At 46.1% G+C, this 18,653-nt stretch overlaps 1 protein-coding gene across 1 annotated transcript in view; it reads left to right on the top strand.

The window, feature by feature from the left end:
• The window catches only part of col21a1 (collagen, type XXI, alpha 1), a 485,509-nt gene that overhangs the window by 154,313 nt on the left and 312,543 nt on the right, over positions 1-18,653 (top strand). Inside the window, exons 11-12 of the mRNA XM_072498439.1 lie at positions 2,496-2,579; positions 17,479-17,541. Of these exons, the coding sequence (XP_072354540.1) occupies positions 2,496-2,579; positions 17,479-17,541 (147 nt within the window). The remainder of the gene's footprint in view (positions 1-2,495; positions 2,580-17,478; positions 17,542-18,653) is intronic.

The following is an 18,653-nucleotide window of genomic DNA, read 5'->3' on the forward strand; positions in this document are numbered from 1 at the left end:
AAACAGCAGACACAAGGCATATGGAAAAGGAGATTGCTTTGATGTTGCTCAGAAAACATTGCCTATGTATTCTTTGCTCCTTTTTTGGTTTGATGCTGGGCCCTCACAAACTCTCAATTCAATGACCAGGGATCAGTGACCAGGGGGCATAATTTAAGGTAAGGGGCAAAAAGTTTAGAGTGGATGTGAGGAAAAACCTTTTCACACAGAGGGTGGTGTGAGTGTGGAACTGACTGCCTGAAAAGGTGATGGAGACAGAGATCCGCATAATATTTTAAAAGTATTTAGATTTGCACTTGTGATGCTAAGGCATACAAGGTCTTGGGCCACGTGCTGGCAAATATGATTGGAATAGTTAAGTGGTTGTTTCTGACCGGTGCAGATTTGATGGAGCAAATGGCCTAAGGGCCTTTTCTGTACTGTAGACCTCTGTGACTCTGAGCTGAGAGCATTACGATCCAGGCCTTATTTCCAGACATTTTGGGGTCCTCTCTAACACGGTGTCCATTGGCAAGAAATGTGAGGTTAAGATGTAGGCCATATTCATGCTCATCAGGGAAAGCTGTGAAAATCCTGGAACAATACGAAGGAAGTCAAGATTATTCCAAAATAGGCCTCCGTCTATTTATTAATACAATATAAGAACTCCCAGAGGACTGGGAGGGAAGATGAAAAATTGATTTATACTGGTACAGATCAACAATAAAGAAAACCAGGAACAGTATAAAACAGGCTGCTTGCTTGAAACCCATTGCAAATAATTGTATGGACCAGTTTTACCACCAAAGTTCATGAAAATTTCCCCAAGGTTTTGTCATCATTAACTGAAGATTTTATACTGACAATTTCATTAATGTGAATATTTGATTAAAATTTGTTTCTTGGATGGCCCGGTGATGTAGTGGTTAGCACTGTGCTTCACGGCGCTGAGGACCCGGGTTCGATTGCGGCTCCGGGTCACTGTCCATGTGGAGTTTGCACATTCTCCCCGTGTCTGCATGGGTCTCACCCCACTACCCAAAGATGAGCAGGGTAGGTGGATTGGCCACGCTAAATTGCCCCTTAATTGGAAAAAAATAATTGGGTACTCTAAATTTATTAAAAAACAATTTGTTTCTTAAATATTGCTACCACTAAAGAGATCCTCATCTAATCATAGAATCATTGAATTTACAGTGCAGAAGGAGGCCATCCAGCCCATCGAGCTTGCACCGGCCCTTGGAAAGAGCACCCTACTTAAGCCCACACCTCCACCCTATCCCCGTAACCCAGTAACCCCACCTATTCTTTTTGGACACTAAGGGCAATTTAACATGGCCAATCCACCTAACCACGTCTTTGGACTTTGAGAGGAAACTGGAGCACCCAGAGGAAACCCACGCAGGCACGGGGAGAAAGTACAAACTGCACACAGTCATCTGAGGCTGGAATTGAACACGGGTCCCTGGAGCTGTGAGGCAGCAGTGCCAACCAGTGTGTCCGCATGCCGCCCACGTTTCATAGTTCAGGAAAACCACAAAAATGCATCCAGTGCTGGCATATGATATTTACAGTAACTACCTCCTTCTCTGAGCTAATGTGAGCTGTATTTCTATAATACTGGACTAATACCTCTATTGATTGTATTGTTACTTGACAGTTAACCATATCATTTTCTTTTGTTGAAATGTTCAGTTTGTCTGATCTATTTAATGATGTAATGGAAATGATATTAGTGATTTTAATTTTGATGTGCAACATGTAGTTAAATACATTATGTCACTGATATATATTTTTTTTAATTTAGAGTACCCAATTAATTTTTTATTCCAATTAAGGGACAATTTGGCTTGGCCAATCCACCTAGCCTGCACATCTTTTGGGTTGTGGGGGCGAAACACGGGGAGAATGTGCAAACTCCACACGAACAGTGACCCAGAGCCGGGATCAAACCTGGGACCTCGGCGCCGTGAGGCGCAGTGCTAACCCACTGTGCCACTGTGCTGCCCTTTATGTCACTGATATTGATGCCATTTTAACATTACTACAGCATACAATAGAAAATTAGTTTAATAATAAAGGTTACACAGATATACTTGAAACCTTTAAAAACACTTTTTCCAGGCACCATTTTCCAATCACCACAACCTCCAATGGATGAAATCCAAACACATGCATATAAAGAAGTTATGATGTGGAGATGCCGGCGTTGGACTGTGGTGAGCACAGTAAGAAGTCTCACCTGAGGAAGGAGCAGTGCTCCGAAAGCTAGTGTTTGAAACAAACCTGTAGGACTTTAACCTGGTGTTGTAAGACTTATTACTATAAAGAAGTTAGCTGATGCTTTGGTTAAAGTTGTTTTAGGTTTTGTGCCTAAAGTCCCTGTTTTCTTTGCAGATTAATTTGCTATTTTGAAAAATACTTATTTTTTTTTATATAGTTCACAGTTTACCTCACAGCAACCAAGAATAAAGTTTATGGTCCTTATTAGAACTGTTTTGTTTTCTCAATTTTAGTGTGACAGTAGTCTTGACGATGTTAGTTCTACACCGCCCCCTTGTACATGTACCCCAGGACCAGCTGGCCCTCAAGGTCTAAAGGTAAGATATGTTATTATTCAACAGAGAAGAATCTTGCGATTTGACAAAATGAACTAAAATTAAATGAGTCATTTGGCAAATGCAGTATTTACTAGACATTGGGGCACAATCCAATAGCCACTATCCAAGAGCGCCGGAAAGGCAGCTCGCCGCAGGGCTGCATGGCCGATGAAAGCTGGGAGATCCCTCTCCCGGGCTTTGTCATGCTTTGTGAGATCCAAAGTTATCTCGCGAGACGTTGTGATATAAATCCCACCCATTGTGGGCCGGATCACGTTTTGATAAATCTGCATATTAGAGCGAGACAGCTATCCTCACTCTAATGTGCAGATTCCCGAGGTAGCTGAGGCTTTGGGAATCATCCCCTTTGCTTCAGAGACCTCGGGCGAGTACCGTTCAGCACTGGTCCCCACAATGGGTGGGAATCAGAAAAGTTCCAGATCAAATCTGGAGTCAGGCAGGGCTGCCCTCTCTCCTCGGCCCTGTTTGTGTGCTGCATAGAACCTTTTGCCGAGTCCATCAGGAAGGATCCGGGTATAAGAGGAGTGACGATCCCAGGCAGCGGAGGCACGCAAGTCAAGGCCTCCCTGTACATGGACGACGTCGCCGTCTTCTGCTCAGATCCCGTGTCGGTCCGCAGGCTCTTGAACGCCTGCGACCAGTTTGAACTGGCCTTGTGAGCCAAGGTAAGCCGTGGCAGAGCGAGGCCATGTTCTTTGGTAACTGGGCCGACCGGTCCTTTGTCCCCTTCACCGTCAGGTCAGATTACCTGAAGGTGCTGGGGATATGGTTCGGAGCGGCTGGGGCGTGCACCAAAAACTGGGAGGAGCGCATGGCCAATATAAGACAGAAATTGGGCTGGTGGGAGCAACGCTCCCTCTCCATTGCGGGCAAAACCCTGGTCATCAGGTGTGAGGTACTTTCGGTGTTACTGTACGTAGTGCAGGTCTGGCCCATTACCCGGCCCTATGCCGCAGTAGTCACCCATGCGATCTTCAAATTCATCTGGAGATCCACGATGTACCGTGTCCGAAGGGACACCATGTACAAATCCCTGGATAAGGGAGGGAGAAACGTACCCAACGTCTCTCTCATCCTGATGGCCACCTTTGTGTGCAGCTGCATCAAGCTGTGCGTGGACCCCCGGTATGCAAACACCAAGTGTCACTACATACTGAGGTTCTACCTGTCCCCGCTGTTACGAAGGATGGGCCTGGCCTCATTGCCGCAGAACACTCCAAGTAGTTGGAGTGTGCCGTACCACCTGTCCCTCGTGGAAAATGTTTTTAAGAAAAACACCTTTGACCACAAGGCAATGAAGCAGTGGTCAGCACGTAATGTCCTCGAGGCCCTTAGGGAAAAGGAGACTGTGGAGGATGTTGGATGGTTCCCTGAGCAGACTGTCAGAGTCATCTGGCAGAACGCCTCATCACCAGAACTTTCAAACAAGCACCAAGACCTAGCTTGGCTGGTGGTGAGAAAGGCCCTCCCCGTCAGATCCTTCATGTACACCCGAAGTCTCAGCACCGTCGCACGCTGCCCTCGGCGTGGCTGCAGGGCAGATGAGACGGTCGCCCACCTCCTTGTGGAATGTGCCTTTGCAAAGAAGGTCTGGAGAGAGATGCAGTGGTATTTGTCAAGGTTCATCCCGAGCAGCTCTGTGACACAGGACTCTGTGCTCTACGGACTGTTTCCAGGGATACACACCAAGACAAACATCAACTGCTGCTGGAAGGTCATCAACTCGGTGAAAGACGCTCTTTGGTCTGCCCGAAACTTGCTGATCTTCCAGTGCAAAGAATTGTCCTCGACCGAGTGTTGCAGACTGGCACATTCCAAGGTCCAGGACTACGTGCTGAGGGACGCACTCAAGCTTGGGGCAGCTGCCGCCAAGGCGCAATGGGGAAAGACCACTGTGTAAGGTCTTCCAACAAATGTACACCGAGGGGCTGGTAACAGTGTAAAACCCCTTGGTCTGGTCATTAGCACTACAATGTATAAAGGTATTGAAAGAAACATGACAATGTAAATACTTACGGAAGAATTGTAAAGTGAACAGGGAACGTGCAGTATGTCATCCCAATTGAATGTAAGAAAGTCAAGTGAATATGTAACTTTGATGGAAATGTACAGTCACGAGAGTTCGAAATGTTCTGTAATGTTTATTAGAGATTTTATGAATAAAGTATATTTTTTGGAGAAAAAAAACTGGCCCCCACAAATGGGGAATGGCACTCGTGGGGGTCTCCCAGGGTATCAGAAGCCCCCAGCTGCATGCCCTTTGGGCAGGGTGGTGCCCTGGAAATTCTGGTGCCACCTAGGCACCCTGGCAGTGCCACCTGAGTGCCAATCTGGCACTGCCAAGGTGCTCAGGTGGCACTGCCAGCTGACAGGCACTCATGGTGCCAAGTTGGCACTGCCAAGGTGCAAGCTGGCATTTTCTGTGTGCGTGCAATCGGGCTGGGAGTGCCCTGACTGGGTCTTGTGGGGCGGGGGGGAGGGTGCAGTTCAGGAGTACCGGGGAGCCCCCATAGTGTGTTCAGGCTGGGGGGGGGAGTCAGGGATCGCTTCTGGGGCCTCAGCGATCAGGACGTCTATCCTGCACATCTTTAGGTTTTGGGGGTGAGACTCACACAGACATGGAAAGATTGTGCAAACTCCACACGGACAGTGCCCCGGGACTGGGATCGAACCCGGATCCTTGGAGCCATGAGGCAGCAGTGCTAGCCACTGCTCTACCGTGTCGCTCATACTTGCATTTACAAAGCAATTTTACTTCGGTTAGGGACATTCGTTCAGAGCCCTCTTTCAAATCCTGCCTCGGTGGAAACTTTCATGACCTCTCTCGGTCAATCTCCAAACATTCTCCTCTCTTTTCATGACCTCTCTCGTTCAATTACCATAGCCTTCTCCTGGATATCTTTCATGACCACCCACGATCGATTTCCAAAGCTTTCTTTCCTGTAACTTTCATGACCTCTCTCAGTTGATTTCCAGAGCCTTCTCCTCCGTAACTCTTTAGAACAGCATCTTTCTCTTTCTCTAAGCTCTGCCAAGCCCCTCAAACAAAGGATCTCTGTTGGGGTTTCCAGGCTTGAACCCATCAGCTGATTACCCACTCCCGTTTATACAAAAGAACAGAGCCATGCTGTTGATGTGCACCTAAACTCCCATTGACGGACATAGAGGCCATCAGACTCTGTAATGGCCTAATAGCTGGTCAGCCAGGAATGTCCAGAAGAATAATGGTTCTGGGGCATCCACTAATGAGTGTTTAAGTCTGACTGGGACGATGTAACTCGGCCAGGTGTGGGTGTATCCCTCTTAATCTGTGCTGGCAGTTTTTTTCCCCCTCAAACTGTTAAACCCCTAAATTGCCTGCTACACTGGAGTCTCATTCCGAGATAATATCTCCCTTGCATAACACTCAGGCCCTCCCACTTCACCCAAACTACCTCTTCCGATGTCCTCTAACCGCCTCCTCACCCCACCTCTTATGAGCAAGGCCCCGCCAGGCCCGACCCCTGGCACGGGCATCCTGGCACCTGGGCACCCAGGCACTGCTAACCTGGCATCCTACCAGTACTGCTGCTAGCCTGGCAGTGCCACCAGAGCACCCTGGCAGTAGCAGGGTAGCACCCTGACAGTGCCTAAGTGCCAGGGTGGCACCCTGCCCTGTTCGCGACCACCCGTGGGCCTCAGCACCCCAAGGTGCCATTACTCCTGGTTCAAGACTTTGTAAACCAATACCAAATGGCACCCAGTTGAGGCCTTGCTGGTGAGGCCGGTTAATCCCGGGCCCAGAGGGAATTGGGCGAACGCATATTTAAATCAGCCATATGGCTCATATAAATATGTGCGCCTGGATCTTGCCCAACAAGAGAGTGATCCAGATTTTGACGTGCCACGAGATTCCATTGAATCTCCTGAGGCATTTTCGATGAAGGCCTCTTGTCGAATTCAACTACCTCGTCCTGACATAAAATTGGGCATGACACGGCCGCTGAATCACGCCCGTAAACTCTACCACCTATAGGGTCATGGGCAGCAGATGCCTGGGAACACCATCACCTGCAAAATCCTCTCCAAGCCACACACCAATCTGACTTAGAACTGTATCACCATTCCTTCATTGCCACTTTGTCAAAATCCTGAAACTCCCATTCTAACAGCACTGTGAGTGTACCTACATCACTTGGAGTGCCATAGTTCAAGAAGGCAGCCCCCACCATCTTCTCAAAGGAAATTAAGGATTGATAACAAATGCTGGCCGAGTCAGTAATGCCTGCATCCTGTGAAATAAATAAAATTGGCTGCATTTTACCCCATGGCCCATTCATGCAGCAACAACCATGGACAGAACTCATGAGCTCTATAATAACGTTTGCATGACTTTGAGATGCTCATAAAACTGTCAAAATAAATAAACATACAACCATTCAAATTCCACTTAAAAATTAAATCTTATTAAGTGGTCATAAAGCTAACAAAATATATAAAAATCCAATTCAAAATACAGGATGGAATTGATCAAATAAAATCTGAATTTCAACCATGTTCAATACAGAAGAGCACTTCAGCTGCAGATAATGTACTCTAATGCATCTAAAGACCGTTCCACTTTCATAGTTCTGGTCCATTTAGTGATCATTTACCTTTTCTAAACAAAGCCCCATCATAAATCACTGCATTAAAAACATTCTTAATTTATCAAAGAGTATGACATTGTGACATGTAAGGTTAGCAACTCCCTTTAAACCTAGCTATTCAAAGGCTTCCCACTGCAGACAGGCTTCCCCCATGGTTCATAACATCTCCCAGCTGGAGTGAACCTGTTTCCTACAGAAATCAGCCCAACTCTACAAATATTCTGGGAGGTTTAGAAATCACCAACCATACAATGTATACACCATCATTGGGATTCCCCATGCAGGCTCATCATCTACACCCTTAACCCGCACTCTTAAAAATGACACAATGGAAATCGTGGTACGAATTCCAGAATTGGGTCACACCTCTCTTTTTTCCCCACCCAACTTCAGAACAGCAAAATCTGTCCCTTATAGTCATCTACAAATGGATGAGTTTGTTTTTGTAATGAAGTTTCAGTGAAAGCTGCCTACCATACGCTTCTCTTGAATTTCCTTGTACTTTTTTGAGCCCTACATTGTCTGCTGAGACTGAAATTATTTTACTTGCAGAGTGAGAGCCAGTTCCTGTCTTTTCACACCTAATACACTTTAAGTAACTTAGGCTGTAATTTTGGTTAGTTCAGTTGGTTGGATGGCTGGTTTGTGATGCAGAACAACGGCAACAGCACAGGTTCAATTCTCGTACCGGCTGAGGTTATTCATGAAAGCCCTGCCTTCTCAACCTTGCTCCTCGCCCGAGGTGTGGTGACTGTCAGATTAAATCATTCCTAGTCAGCTCTCAAAGGGGAGAGCAGCCTATGGTCCTCTGGGATCACTTGCATGGAGAGAGAAGGTTCACTCGGTTGATTCTGAGGTTGCAGGAGTTTTCTTATGTGGGAAGTTTGAGCAAGTTGGGTCGAAGTTCATTGGAGTCCCAAAGAATGAGAGGTGATCCTATTGAGTCATATAAGGTTCTGAGGGAAAAAAACAGAAAATGCTGGACAAACTCAGCAGGTCTGGAAGCATATGATGGAGAGAAAAAATAGACTTAACGTTTTGAGTCTGTATGACTGTTCTTCAGAGCTGAAGAAGATTCATAGATTCATAGAATTTACAGTGCAGAAGGAGGCCATTTGGTCCATCGAGTCTGCACCGACTCTTGGAAAGAGCAGCCCACCCAAGCCCACATCTCTACCCCATCCCCATAACCCAGCAACCCCACCCAACACTAAGGGCAATTTTGGACACTAAGGGCAATTTAGCCTGGCCAATCCACCTAACATGTACATCTTTGGACTGTGGGAGGAAACGGGAGCACCCGGAGGAAACCCACCCACACACGGGGAGAACGTGCAGACTCCGCACAGACAGTGACCTAAGCCGGGAATCGAACCTGGGACCCTAGAGCTGTGAAGCAATTGTGCTAACCACTACACTACTGTGCTCATAGACCGTGCTCAAGACTCATACAGACTCAAAACATTAACTCTATTATTACCATCCTGGACCAGAACCCAACAGTGGCCAGGATACTGTCAGAAACCCCAATATTTTACTTCAATTTTGTAAGACTGTGAAGAAAGGGTACCTCGCTCCAGGAGTGATTTCATGAAGAAATAGGATTAGGTATATTAAAACAAACTTTATCAAGGTCTCTTTCACCTCCTTGCCCATGGCTGTGTTTCCAGGCTGGATTGGGGGAGGGGGTAGCGGGGGGGGGGGGGGGTGGCGGGGGCGGTATAATGCGTTTGGCAGCGTTGCTTCTGCGCTGATCATCTGGGGGATCCTGTCGGCGGTCTCTGCCTGAATGAACTGCCATCCGAGATTATAGATGATTCTGTCTCCAGTCTGACCCAGAATCATACCCTGGCTCATGGATGATGGACAAGAGGGATGAGGGACTGATTTATCTCGCATGGCTGGCTCTGATGCAGATTCTCTACCTTTGAGGTGGTCCTTGTGTTTGCATAACGTCCACCCCTTGGTCTTGACCGTATGAGAGACTGGTCTAGTTGTCTCTACTACGGTCCCCGGTGTCCATAGGCACCGTCCTCAAAATTCTGGATGTTCACAGTGTCCCCTGATTTGAGTCCCCTGTCCAGCTTCTGGAGGTCATGGAGTTTTCTGGAGATCTTGAACAGAAAACGCGCCAATTTTGTCTCAGCTGACGCTGTGACTTGTTTCTTCATGCCCATCTTAAAAATATGTACTACTCACTCATGAAGCCCTTTGAAGTAGAGTGGTACGGGGTGGTCTGAATGTGTTTCACTCCATTCACCTGCATGAACTTTGAGAATTCATCGCTGTTGAAAGGGGTGCCATTATCAATGGCTGTGATGAATAAAGGAATTTCAGATATTTTGTATTATAGATATTTGATGCAGTAAGGGTTAAAAGCCTGGGTTAGTGTGTGTATGACTGCTGCAGTAGTGTTTTTAGACAACCTGGTTTGAAAGATTTTGGGAACCGGAGGTGCAATTAAGGCATCGTAAAAACTTGGGTTAATGGAGTTTTGTTTAGATCAAGGGAATTCCCTGTAGAGCTAATTAGGTAAATTGAGCACGATTTAACGTCCGCATTGCACCCGGTGAGGATCTGTGCAGGCCGGTTAGATGGCGGGAGAGGCCCAAATCGGAAACCTGACTGGCACCAAGAGATTTCCAAACTAACCGACCCGCTCCCGTTAACGGGATCCGGATCCCACCTAAATGCAATGCAAAGCTAATTGAGGCAATCACCATCTTATTAATGAGATGGAAGCCTAATCTAACGGCCTCTGTGCTCTAACCAGCTCCCCAGTGAGAGGTAAGCGGGTGCTGATTGGATTAGTCCACACAAATGTGGACCAGGCCTCACAGCACTTGGGGGCTCTTCCAGGCCATGGAGATCCCTTTTTGGTCAGGGACAGGGCAGGATGGCATCCTGACTCTCCCTCTGGCACCTTGGCACTGTCTTCCTTGCATTGCCAAGGTGACTGGGTCACACTGCCCGGATAGCAGGGGCACGGTGCCATGGTGGCATTGCCAAGGGCTGGGGCCTGAGTGGGGCCATTACCATGGAAGGAGGGATGAGGGAGGGTATGGCCGGTGGGTGGGGGGGGGGGGGGAATGAAGGACGGATATGAAGGGGCCTCTAGAACATTGAGGGAGTGGAGTGGGAGTCTTGATCGCTGATCGAGGAGGTGTGGGGGGTGCTCTAAAAGGGGCATTTGAAGGCCTGAAAAGGGAGCCCCTCAGCAACCCCAAAGTAGGGTGTCCCCGTGTGGGGGAGTGTGGGATAATGCCCATTTGCGTGAGATGACATTGCCCGTGGGTGGGGTTGAGGGGGACCCTCAAGCTCAGTTAGATATCAGGGCATCCTTTCAAAACGGTGTTCCCCCTTTGGGGCTCCCCAGTGATGAAAATAATTTAAAGTGTGGGATTGACTGGGAAGAAACTCCCCAGGGCCCATAAATGTGGTGAGATAGTAGTGGGGAATTCGCTAGCAGAGTTGGGGAGAAACTCCCAGCTAAACCTGCCTAAAATGCCACTAAGAAACGTTTCAGTTAGATTGCGCCCATTGTGTTTCAGCTTGGTGATTATATAATTAATGCGAGGAGCTAGAGTACCCGGCATTGTGCAGAGAAGCAGTTTAGATTTAATTCTGCAGATAGAAGTCAAACTATGAAAACAGTTTCTGAAGACTTTAGCGAGAGATCCTGCATTGTTCTGACAGGGTCAGGTCTCTTTCATTAAAGCAGTGCCAAAAGATCTCTCTTTATCAAAGTAGAGTGTCCAGACATCTCTGTACAGTAGGTATTCCTGTATTTGTAACTGTATTTGCAAGTGGATTGAGAGCTGAGATGGTTTTGGTGGAGTGGGAATAAAGATAGCAGTTAGGGGTATTGTGTACTGTATTGATTAGCATTGTTTAAGTGATAATTGTAAGCTATTTTTTTGTGTGATGTTAACGATATTTTAATACTGTGTTAGTAATAAAGTTTGATTTTATATACCATATCCCTATTTTGCATGAAATGACTCCTGGAGAGAGGCATCCTTTCCTCACAATCCTACAAAATTAAAATAAAATACTCCCGTATCCTAGCCACTGTTGGGGTCTGGTCCGGTATGTAACAGTGTCGAGCATCTCTGGGATACCATGGACACTGAACGACTGGTGTAGCTTCTCAATGGTAATCTGTGAAGTGGTGGATGGCATCTGTTAAACGTCCATCCATTTCAAGTGGGCGTCGATGAGTGGTAGAAACATCGACCCTAAGAAATGCCAGGCTAAGTTGGCGTGTACCTGTACCCAGGGCTAGTCTGGCCACTTCTAAGTGTGAAATGAGGCTCAGTGTGGGAGACTTTTATGCTCTTGGTATGTCATACACTGCTGCACCAACCTCTCAATGTCATCTTCGAGCCCTGGCCGCCACACATAGCTCCTGGCAAGTGTCTTCATTTTGACCACTCCCCGGATGTCCATTGTGCAGGTTCTGCAGGATGGCTTTCCTGCCTTGCCTCAGGGCTAGTACATGGGCTCCCCACTCTAAGCTCCTGTTGCTTGGTTGTGAGAACCCGCAGTTCTTCTGGCATTTTCCTCTGTAGTCCCCCATTTAGGACGATGTGGCACAATTTTGCCAATGTACAATTCTTTTGTATCCACACACACGCATTTGCGAGACTATGACAGGTAATGTGCCCGTACAATTTAGCGGCAACATGCCTGTGTTCACCACTGGCGTGAACAGGAAACATGTTGGCAATGGGAGTTGCTCAGGGCATCCGCCTGCACGATTTGCAAGCTCAGGTGATACTCAAAGGCATAATCAACAATACTGCCCATCGCTAGATCCTGCCCGACACTATCGATGGTATCACCTTGTTTTCTTTGAAGAGACTGAGTACTGGTTTGTGGTCTGTGATGGTTACAAAGTGCTGCCCATTAATGTATTAACTGGGAAGATCACGCCCGGTCCTTCTTTTACAATCTGAGCGGACCAACGCTCTGCATCTGCCAAAGTTCTCTACGCAAAGGTTATCAGCCTTTCCAACCCGTCATCATCCGATGGGACAGCACCCATGCCAGATGTGGAGCATCGCATGTGATTAGTAGGGGTCTAGAAGGGTTGTAATATGTTAGCAGCTTAGAGGACAAAAGTTGTCATTTTACTTTGGCAAATGATTGCTCTTGTGGCACCCTCCATACCCATTTCTGATGTTTCCTTAACACTGCATATAATGGTGCCACTTTGGCCGCCAGATTCGGAATGAACTTTCCATAATAATTTCTAATGAGCTCTAGGAATGGCCATAGCTCCATCGTATTCTCTGGCGTAGGGACCTTATTGATAGCTCGAACCTTTTCCACAAGGTGTAAACCATCCTTATCTACCCATTCTCCTAGGTATGTGATGTCTTTAGCCTGGAAAACACACATGCCCCTTTTCAGGCAGACAGCTGCCTCCGAGAAATGGCGGAGGACTTCCTCTAAATTATCTGCGTGTTCCTTCTCGCTGGCTCAAGTAATCAATACATCGTCCATGTAGACAGCCATCCTTTGAAGCCCTTGAAGGATGCTCTCCATAACCCGCTGGAAGATCGCACAGGCGGATCATACGCCAAATGGGCAACTGGTATGAAAATCCCTTGTGAGTATTGATGGTCAAATATGGGAAGGACGATAGCACAGTGGGTAGTACTGTTGCTTCACAGCTGCAGGGCCCCAGGTTCGATTCTCAGCTTGGTTCACTGTTTGTGTGGAGCCTGCATGTTCTCCCCGGGTCTGCGTGGGTTTCCTCTGGGTGCTCCGGTTTCCTCCCACAAGTCCCGAAGGACGTGCTGTTAGGTGAATTGGACATTCTGAATTCTCCCTCTGTGTAACCGAACAGGTGCCGGAATGTGGTGACTAGGGGCTTTTCACAGTAACTTCATTGCAGTGTTAATGTAAGCCTACTTGTGACAATGAAGACTATTATTATATTTCCTGTACACCGCATCTAACTCCAACAGGAAGTATGCATGGCTCATGTACAACTTGGGAAAAGTGTGACCCCCCCCCCAGCCAACTTTGCATAAACGTCCTCCATGTGGCATTGGGTACCCGTCCAATCTGGAGGCCTTGTTCACCATCATTTTATAATCGCCGGACAGGTGGAAGGTCTTTATGGCTTCAGAACCGGAACCACTGGTGCCACCCAACCCATGAACTGAACTGGGTGAATAATCCCCAAGTTCTCCAGCTGGCTGAGCTTTCGACAGTAGGGTATATTAAACTGGCGGGCTATCAAATGTTTGGGTTGGGCTTCTGGGTCCACATAAAGTTTGGTCATGGCTCCCTTTATTTCCCCAAACCATCTTGGAAAACTTCTGGGTATTTTCCAGGACCTAGTACAACCCGCCTATACCCATTTAAAACATTTACTGCCAGTTTAGGCCGACCCTCAGAACCAATCGAAGCCCAATAGACTGGATCCAGGCCTCTGAACCACCATCTGTGGCAGGCAAACTGATTGCTGCCTGCAGTCAATCGGAATCATTGCTGTTCCAATGATGGACATTGGCTCTCCGGTATAAGTCGCAAACCATGTCTTAGTGTCCCTTAGGCAGATGTTTTGGTTCCCCATAAGAACTTTCCAGTATGTTTGTTGTCCAATAACCGAGACGGCAGCCCCGTGTCTACTTCCATCTCTAGTGGGTGGTCGTTTACCTCGATGGTGATCTTGATGGGGGCTACATTTGGTGCCATAATGTAATTTAATTGCTCGCAAGCATCCACATCAGATTGTGCTAAATGTAAAATCCTGGCGCTGGGTACATGTGTCACCCGACCAGGGCGACATGCTCGCTGACGGTTCTGGAGTTCCCATCCCCCTGGTTCCTGCGGCCACAGGTGCAGCATCATTGTGAGTCTTCCTCCTGGAGCTCAGAAAAAATGTCAGGCTGCAGTAGCTCTTTGCCGATGAGCCTGACCAAGACATTGCTTGCATGGTGACTGGGTCCCATAGGCTCTGCTCACCGGAATGGGAGGATGGTCCGTGTTATTTACCTCGATATCCATGGAGCCCTGGAGTTCCTGGACTTTTTCTGTGTTTTCACGTGAGAAGGATAGATCTATGGCTCTAATTTCAAAGAAGGTTCTGCCAACAACTTATGTTGGGTCACCATGTTACTTATGCCACACATGAGGTGGTCCCGCAGCATTTCTGGAAGGGATAACCCATAGTCACAATGCTCGGGCAGCTTGTGTAGGTGCATCAGGAATTCTGTGACGAACACCCACGGGGTTCGCCGGCCATGTTGAACCTATACCTCGGTATTATCACTGACAGTTTGGAGTCATAATGGCCCACCACAAGTGTTACCAGCTCATCAAAAGTCTTTGATCTGGGACCGCTGGATAGGTAAGGCTTTTGATCACACTAAAGGTTGGGGAGCTTTTGTTGGTCATCTTCTGTAATTGCATTCGCCAGAAAGAAATACTACGTCCATTCGGCATACTGGGCCCAATCTGCTACACCTACATCGAAAGCCCAAGTCTCCCAAAAAGCGACATTTTTAAACTTGCTATGACTTGCTCTTGTGCTGAGAAATTCAAATGCAGTCCGTATTTCCAGAATCACAGTCATAGTTTTTCCTCGTCTCAGGTATAACATCTTCAGGAGTACAGAGAATGTTACACAAACAAATGTTTATTTGGCAAACAAAAGTAAAGGTGGCAATACGCCATACAGCGCATAAGTCCTAGCCGGGACTACCAATCATGCCGGTCCCAATCTGGGCTGGCTTTTATGTATGAGATTCATGAACCCCAATTGCTAGGTCTCCGCCCCTCAGCAGGGGAGCTCGTATTCCCCAAGCCCCACAGTAAATCAATTGGGTCATCCCTGTTGGCCGCATGACGGCTATTACAAGATCGCAATCAGATAAGCAATGATCTTAATTGAATGTGTGACAGGCTCAAATTGCTTATTCTTACTCCTATTTCCAGTAGAAGCTTTGGGGAAATTCCCAATGTTTAGGCATGGTTGTTTCGAATAATGTTTATGAATCTATGCATTATATTTGCTGTTGTTATTCCAGGATATTGTGAATGGTAGAAAATATCCCTTGTTTTTAATTCAATTACTTGAAAAGAATGGTCATGTTGGTCGAGTTCTATGGGCTGCATTCTCCATTATTGGGACTATGTCCCCATGCAGGCGTCAAAACGGTGGAGGTTCACCCCAGAAAAACTGGCGGGAAAAGGACCACTAATTCCAAGCCCTGCAGGGGACTAGCAGGGACCCGGAGTAGATCTCGCAGCTTTTGCTGCAGATACGGGCCACCGCACTTCCGGGTCAGAGGCCACGCACCTGCACGGCGGCGGCTCCAGCGGACGTGCCATGCTCCATGGTAGGCTCAGACCATGGAGCTAGGCCCAAGAAAGAGACCCCCGATCGGCCACGCGCCCGACCCTCAACCCCCGCACAAACATTCCCCGGCCGCCTATAAGGACCCTCCTGGCCTCCGATTCGCCTGCCCCCGACCAGGGTGGCGGCGGACTGAGTCCGCAGCCGGCATGCGAGTTTCCCGACCGGGTGGAGCACATTAGTTCCACGCCGTCGGGATTTTAACCGGTCAGGAGTGGATAATTGCTGTGCGGGCCTCTGTCAATGGTCCCAGGCGGCATGGCATACTCCCCGAGTACGGCGCTTTTTGGAGCCCGCAGAATCGGTGAACCGGCGCCGGTCCCAATTTTTTGGGGGAACACGATTCTCCAGCCGCGATTTTGGCGCAAGGGTGCGGAGAATCCAGCTCTCACTTCATAAAGCAGTTCCCTTGGACTAATGTGGGTGTAGTCTGTGCAAGATAATGAATGTATTAGTAAAAAATTATTAGTAATCCTAAAATATCTTTATTTAATGTTGGAAAATCATTCAATTTTTGTTTTACATTTTTGTTGACTTTCTATTGCAGAATTCTGTTCTTATTTTGCTGAGTATTGCATATTTTTGCCTGTGCTGGAAAAAACAATTGCATTTTTGGTTGAAAAAAATTGACAGTTGTCATGAACTACACTGATGTTATCTGCGAGGGTACCCCGATTTGGAACATTAGTTCGTGGGGAGTATTGTTTAGCTTTTGGAATGGTGTGAGGAGTCAAGTGAAACCCTAGTGAGAATTAGCAGCCCAGTCATCATGTAACAATTATTAAAGTCTATTTATTAAATTAAATTTAAGAAAAGACAAATGCATATGAACAGGACTACACTACTCTAATACAATTAAGTCTATGAACCACTGCACACACACAGTTAATGTAGAACATACCCTTATTCCAAAATATATCTATGATCCCTGAACTCCTTCAGACTACCCCTATTCCCGAAACAGCATCCAAATTAAATAGACCTATAAGTTAAATCCAGCGTGTGATTATCACACAATGCAAGACTGATGATCAAATCTGGGAAACATAATTTCCTGGTCTAGCGGAGGTATTGAAACTCCTTTTACGAAGATTTCTGCACTGCTTTGGCTCTAAGACAGAGGCTGTTAGAAAAACTTGGCCTCCAGGCAGCTAGCTGGAAACTAACTTGCCTACTTCTGAGGCTGCTAGGTGTCAACTGGCCTCCCTTGCTTCTGAGGATCTCGGCCATTATGCCCTTGTTCCACTTTGACTCTGCCTTCTTTGTGCCCCTATCAAATTTGTAGACTCTAGACATTAGCATGTGTATACCTCATTGATCTCCCAATCGTCTAAGTAAACTGTTTCCACTAATAAGCTCCGCATATCTGATTCTATCGAAATGCGTTCTAATCTCATTACTGGGAGAGGTGTATCTCATCCGGCCTTTTGAATACTGGCAACAGTTGTCAGTAAGCAGATTTCTGCCTATTGCTGGGCAGTTCGCATCCTAATATGTCTTGTTAAATTTGTGTTTCTGCTGTTACTAGCCAGATCCATGACACAGTATTTTGTGGTTCCTGGCACAGTTGATTGCAAACATGTTTTTTCTATTTGTGAAACGTTCTGACTTGTGAGTTTTGAGCTGTGCGATCTATATGTGTAGTTATATGATGCAAGTACATTTTAAAAGAATGCTTTGTTATTAAATGCTGAGCAGCAATTAATTTTTCAACTATTATTATGCCTAAACATTGAGTCGCATGTTTTATTTTCAGTTCATCACAGGTGATTTGCAACTACATTGTACAGAACAATACAATTGAGAATTCTCAGTTTGAGGGGATTAGAAACAGGCTCATAGAATGTTTAAATTAACTTTTATTGTTTTCGTACAGGGAGAACATGGAGCACCTGGGGAACATGGTAATCCAGGGAGCCCTGGTGCAGATGGTAAGCCTGTGAGTACTAAATGGTTTACTCACCTCTATTTGAAAAACTTGTGCTTTTCATGAGACATATTTTGTCTAAGATCAATGTTTCATTTTGTCCAGAAAATGATCATAACAAATTTACATCTCCCCTCAATTATCTTTAACACAATAGTCATATTTTTACGTAAAATTATTATTGCCATACTTCAGGTTATTTTAACAGAAAGGGCTTTCTTTAAAGTTAGTGCAATTAAAACTGATATTTTTAGAACAAAGGTGGGGGAGAGAAATTCAATAACACAGTAATCAGGTTCAGGGATCGCAATTAGCCTGCACCTGTTCAAAATAATGCAGACAGCTTGGAAACTTTGTGCTGCCTGCTAACTAGATGACATGCAGCAGAGCACTAAACACGTTTGAGAAACTGCAGAAGTCAGAAGGAGTTCCACGTTTGTGCAAAACTTCTCATTAATGGCTACTTCATATATTTGACTAGCTAAGATATAAAGTGATTTAATGCTTTGTACGAGGCTGCATTTCACTAAATGTTTATTTGGTCCATCTTCAGAAAGATTGTCAAGTACATGGTTCAGCTCACAAAGTTACATTCTCCAATCACGCTGTTATGTGTGGCGATCTTTGTGAGGGGTTTCCAGGATGGTAGACATGATCACAAAGATATTCAAAGTTCTTTTTAAAGAACTAAACTAACTTTATTTTAACACTATTAAATGTGAGTTTGACACTTATTCTAAATAGCAAACATACATATATGAATATAACTACACTCACTAACACTATCTATATCTATTAACTATAACAATTATATTTTAACTAACTGCAATACATTACGAATCTAATCTCCTCAAGCTCCAACCTAATCTGACCAGAAGTCCAAGAGCCTATGCAATATATAGCACTATCCCTTAGCTCCCTCTAGTGGCTACGCTTAACACAACATTAACTTTTTACATGCTGTACATTTGTAAATGTTACATCCCCCTTTCTTTGAAAGAAAAATGTTGTCTCTACATTGTAAAGACTTAATTACCTGCAAATAATCGCATTCAAAGCATTATCTTGCATCTTTGACTTTGTCTATAAGCTAGTGTTTGAAACAAACCTGTTGGACTTTAACC

Source organism: Scyliorhinus torazame, chromosome 4 (assembly GCF_047496885.1).
Source record: "Scyliorhinus torazame isolate Kashiwa2021f chromosome 4, sScyTor2.1, whole genome shotgun sequence".
NCBI classification, from domain to species: domain Eukaryota; kingdom Metazoa; phylum Chordata; class Chondrichthyes; order Carcharhiniformes; family Scyliorhinidae; genus Scyliorhinus; species Scyliorhinus torazame.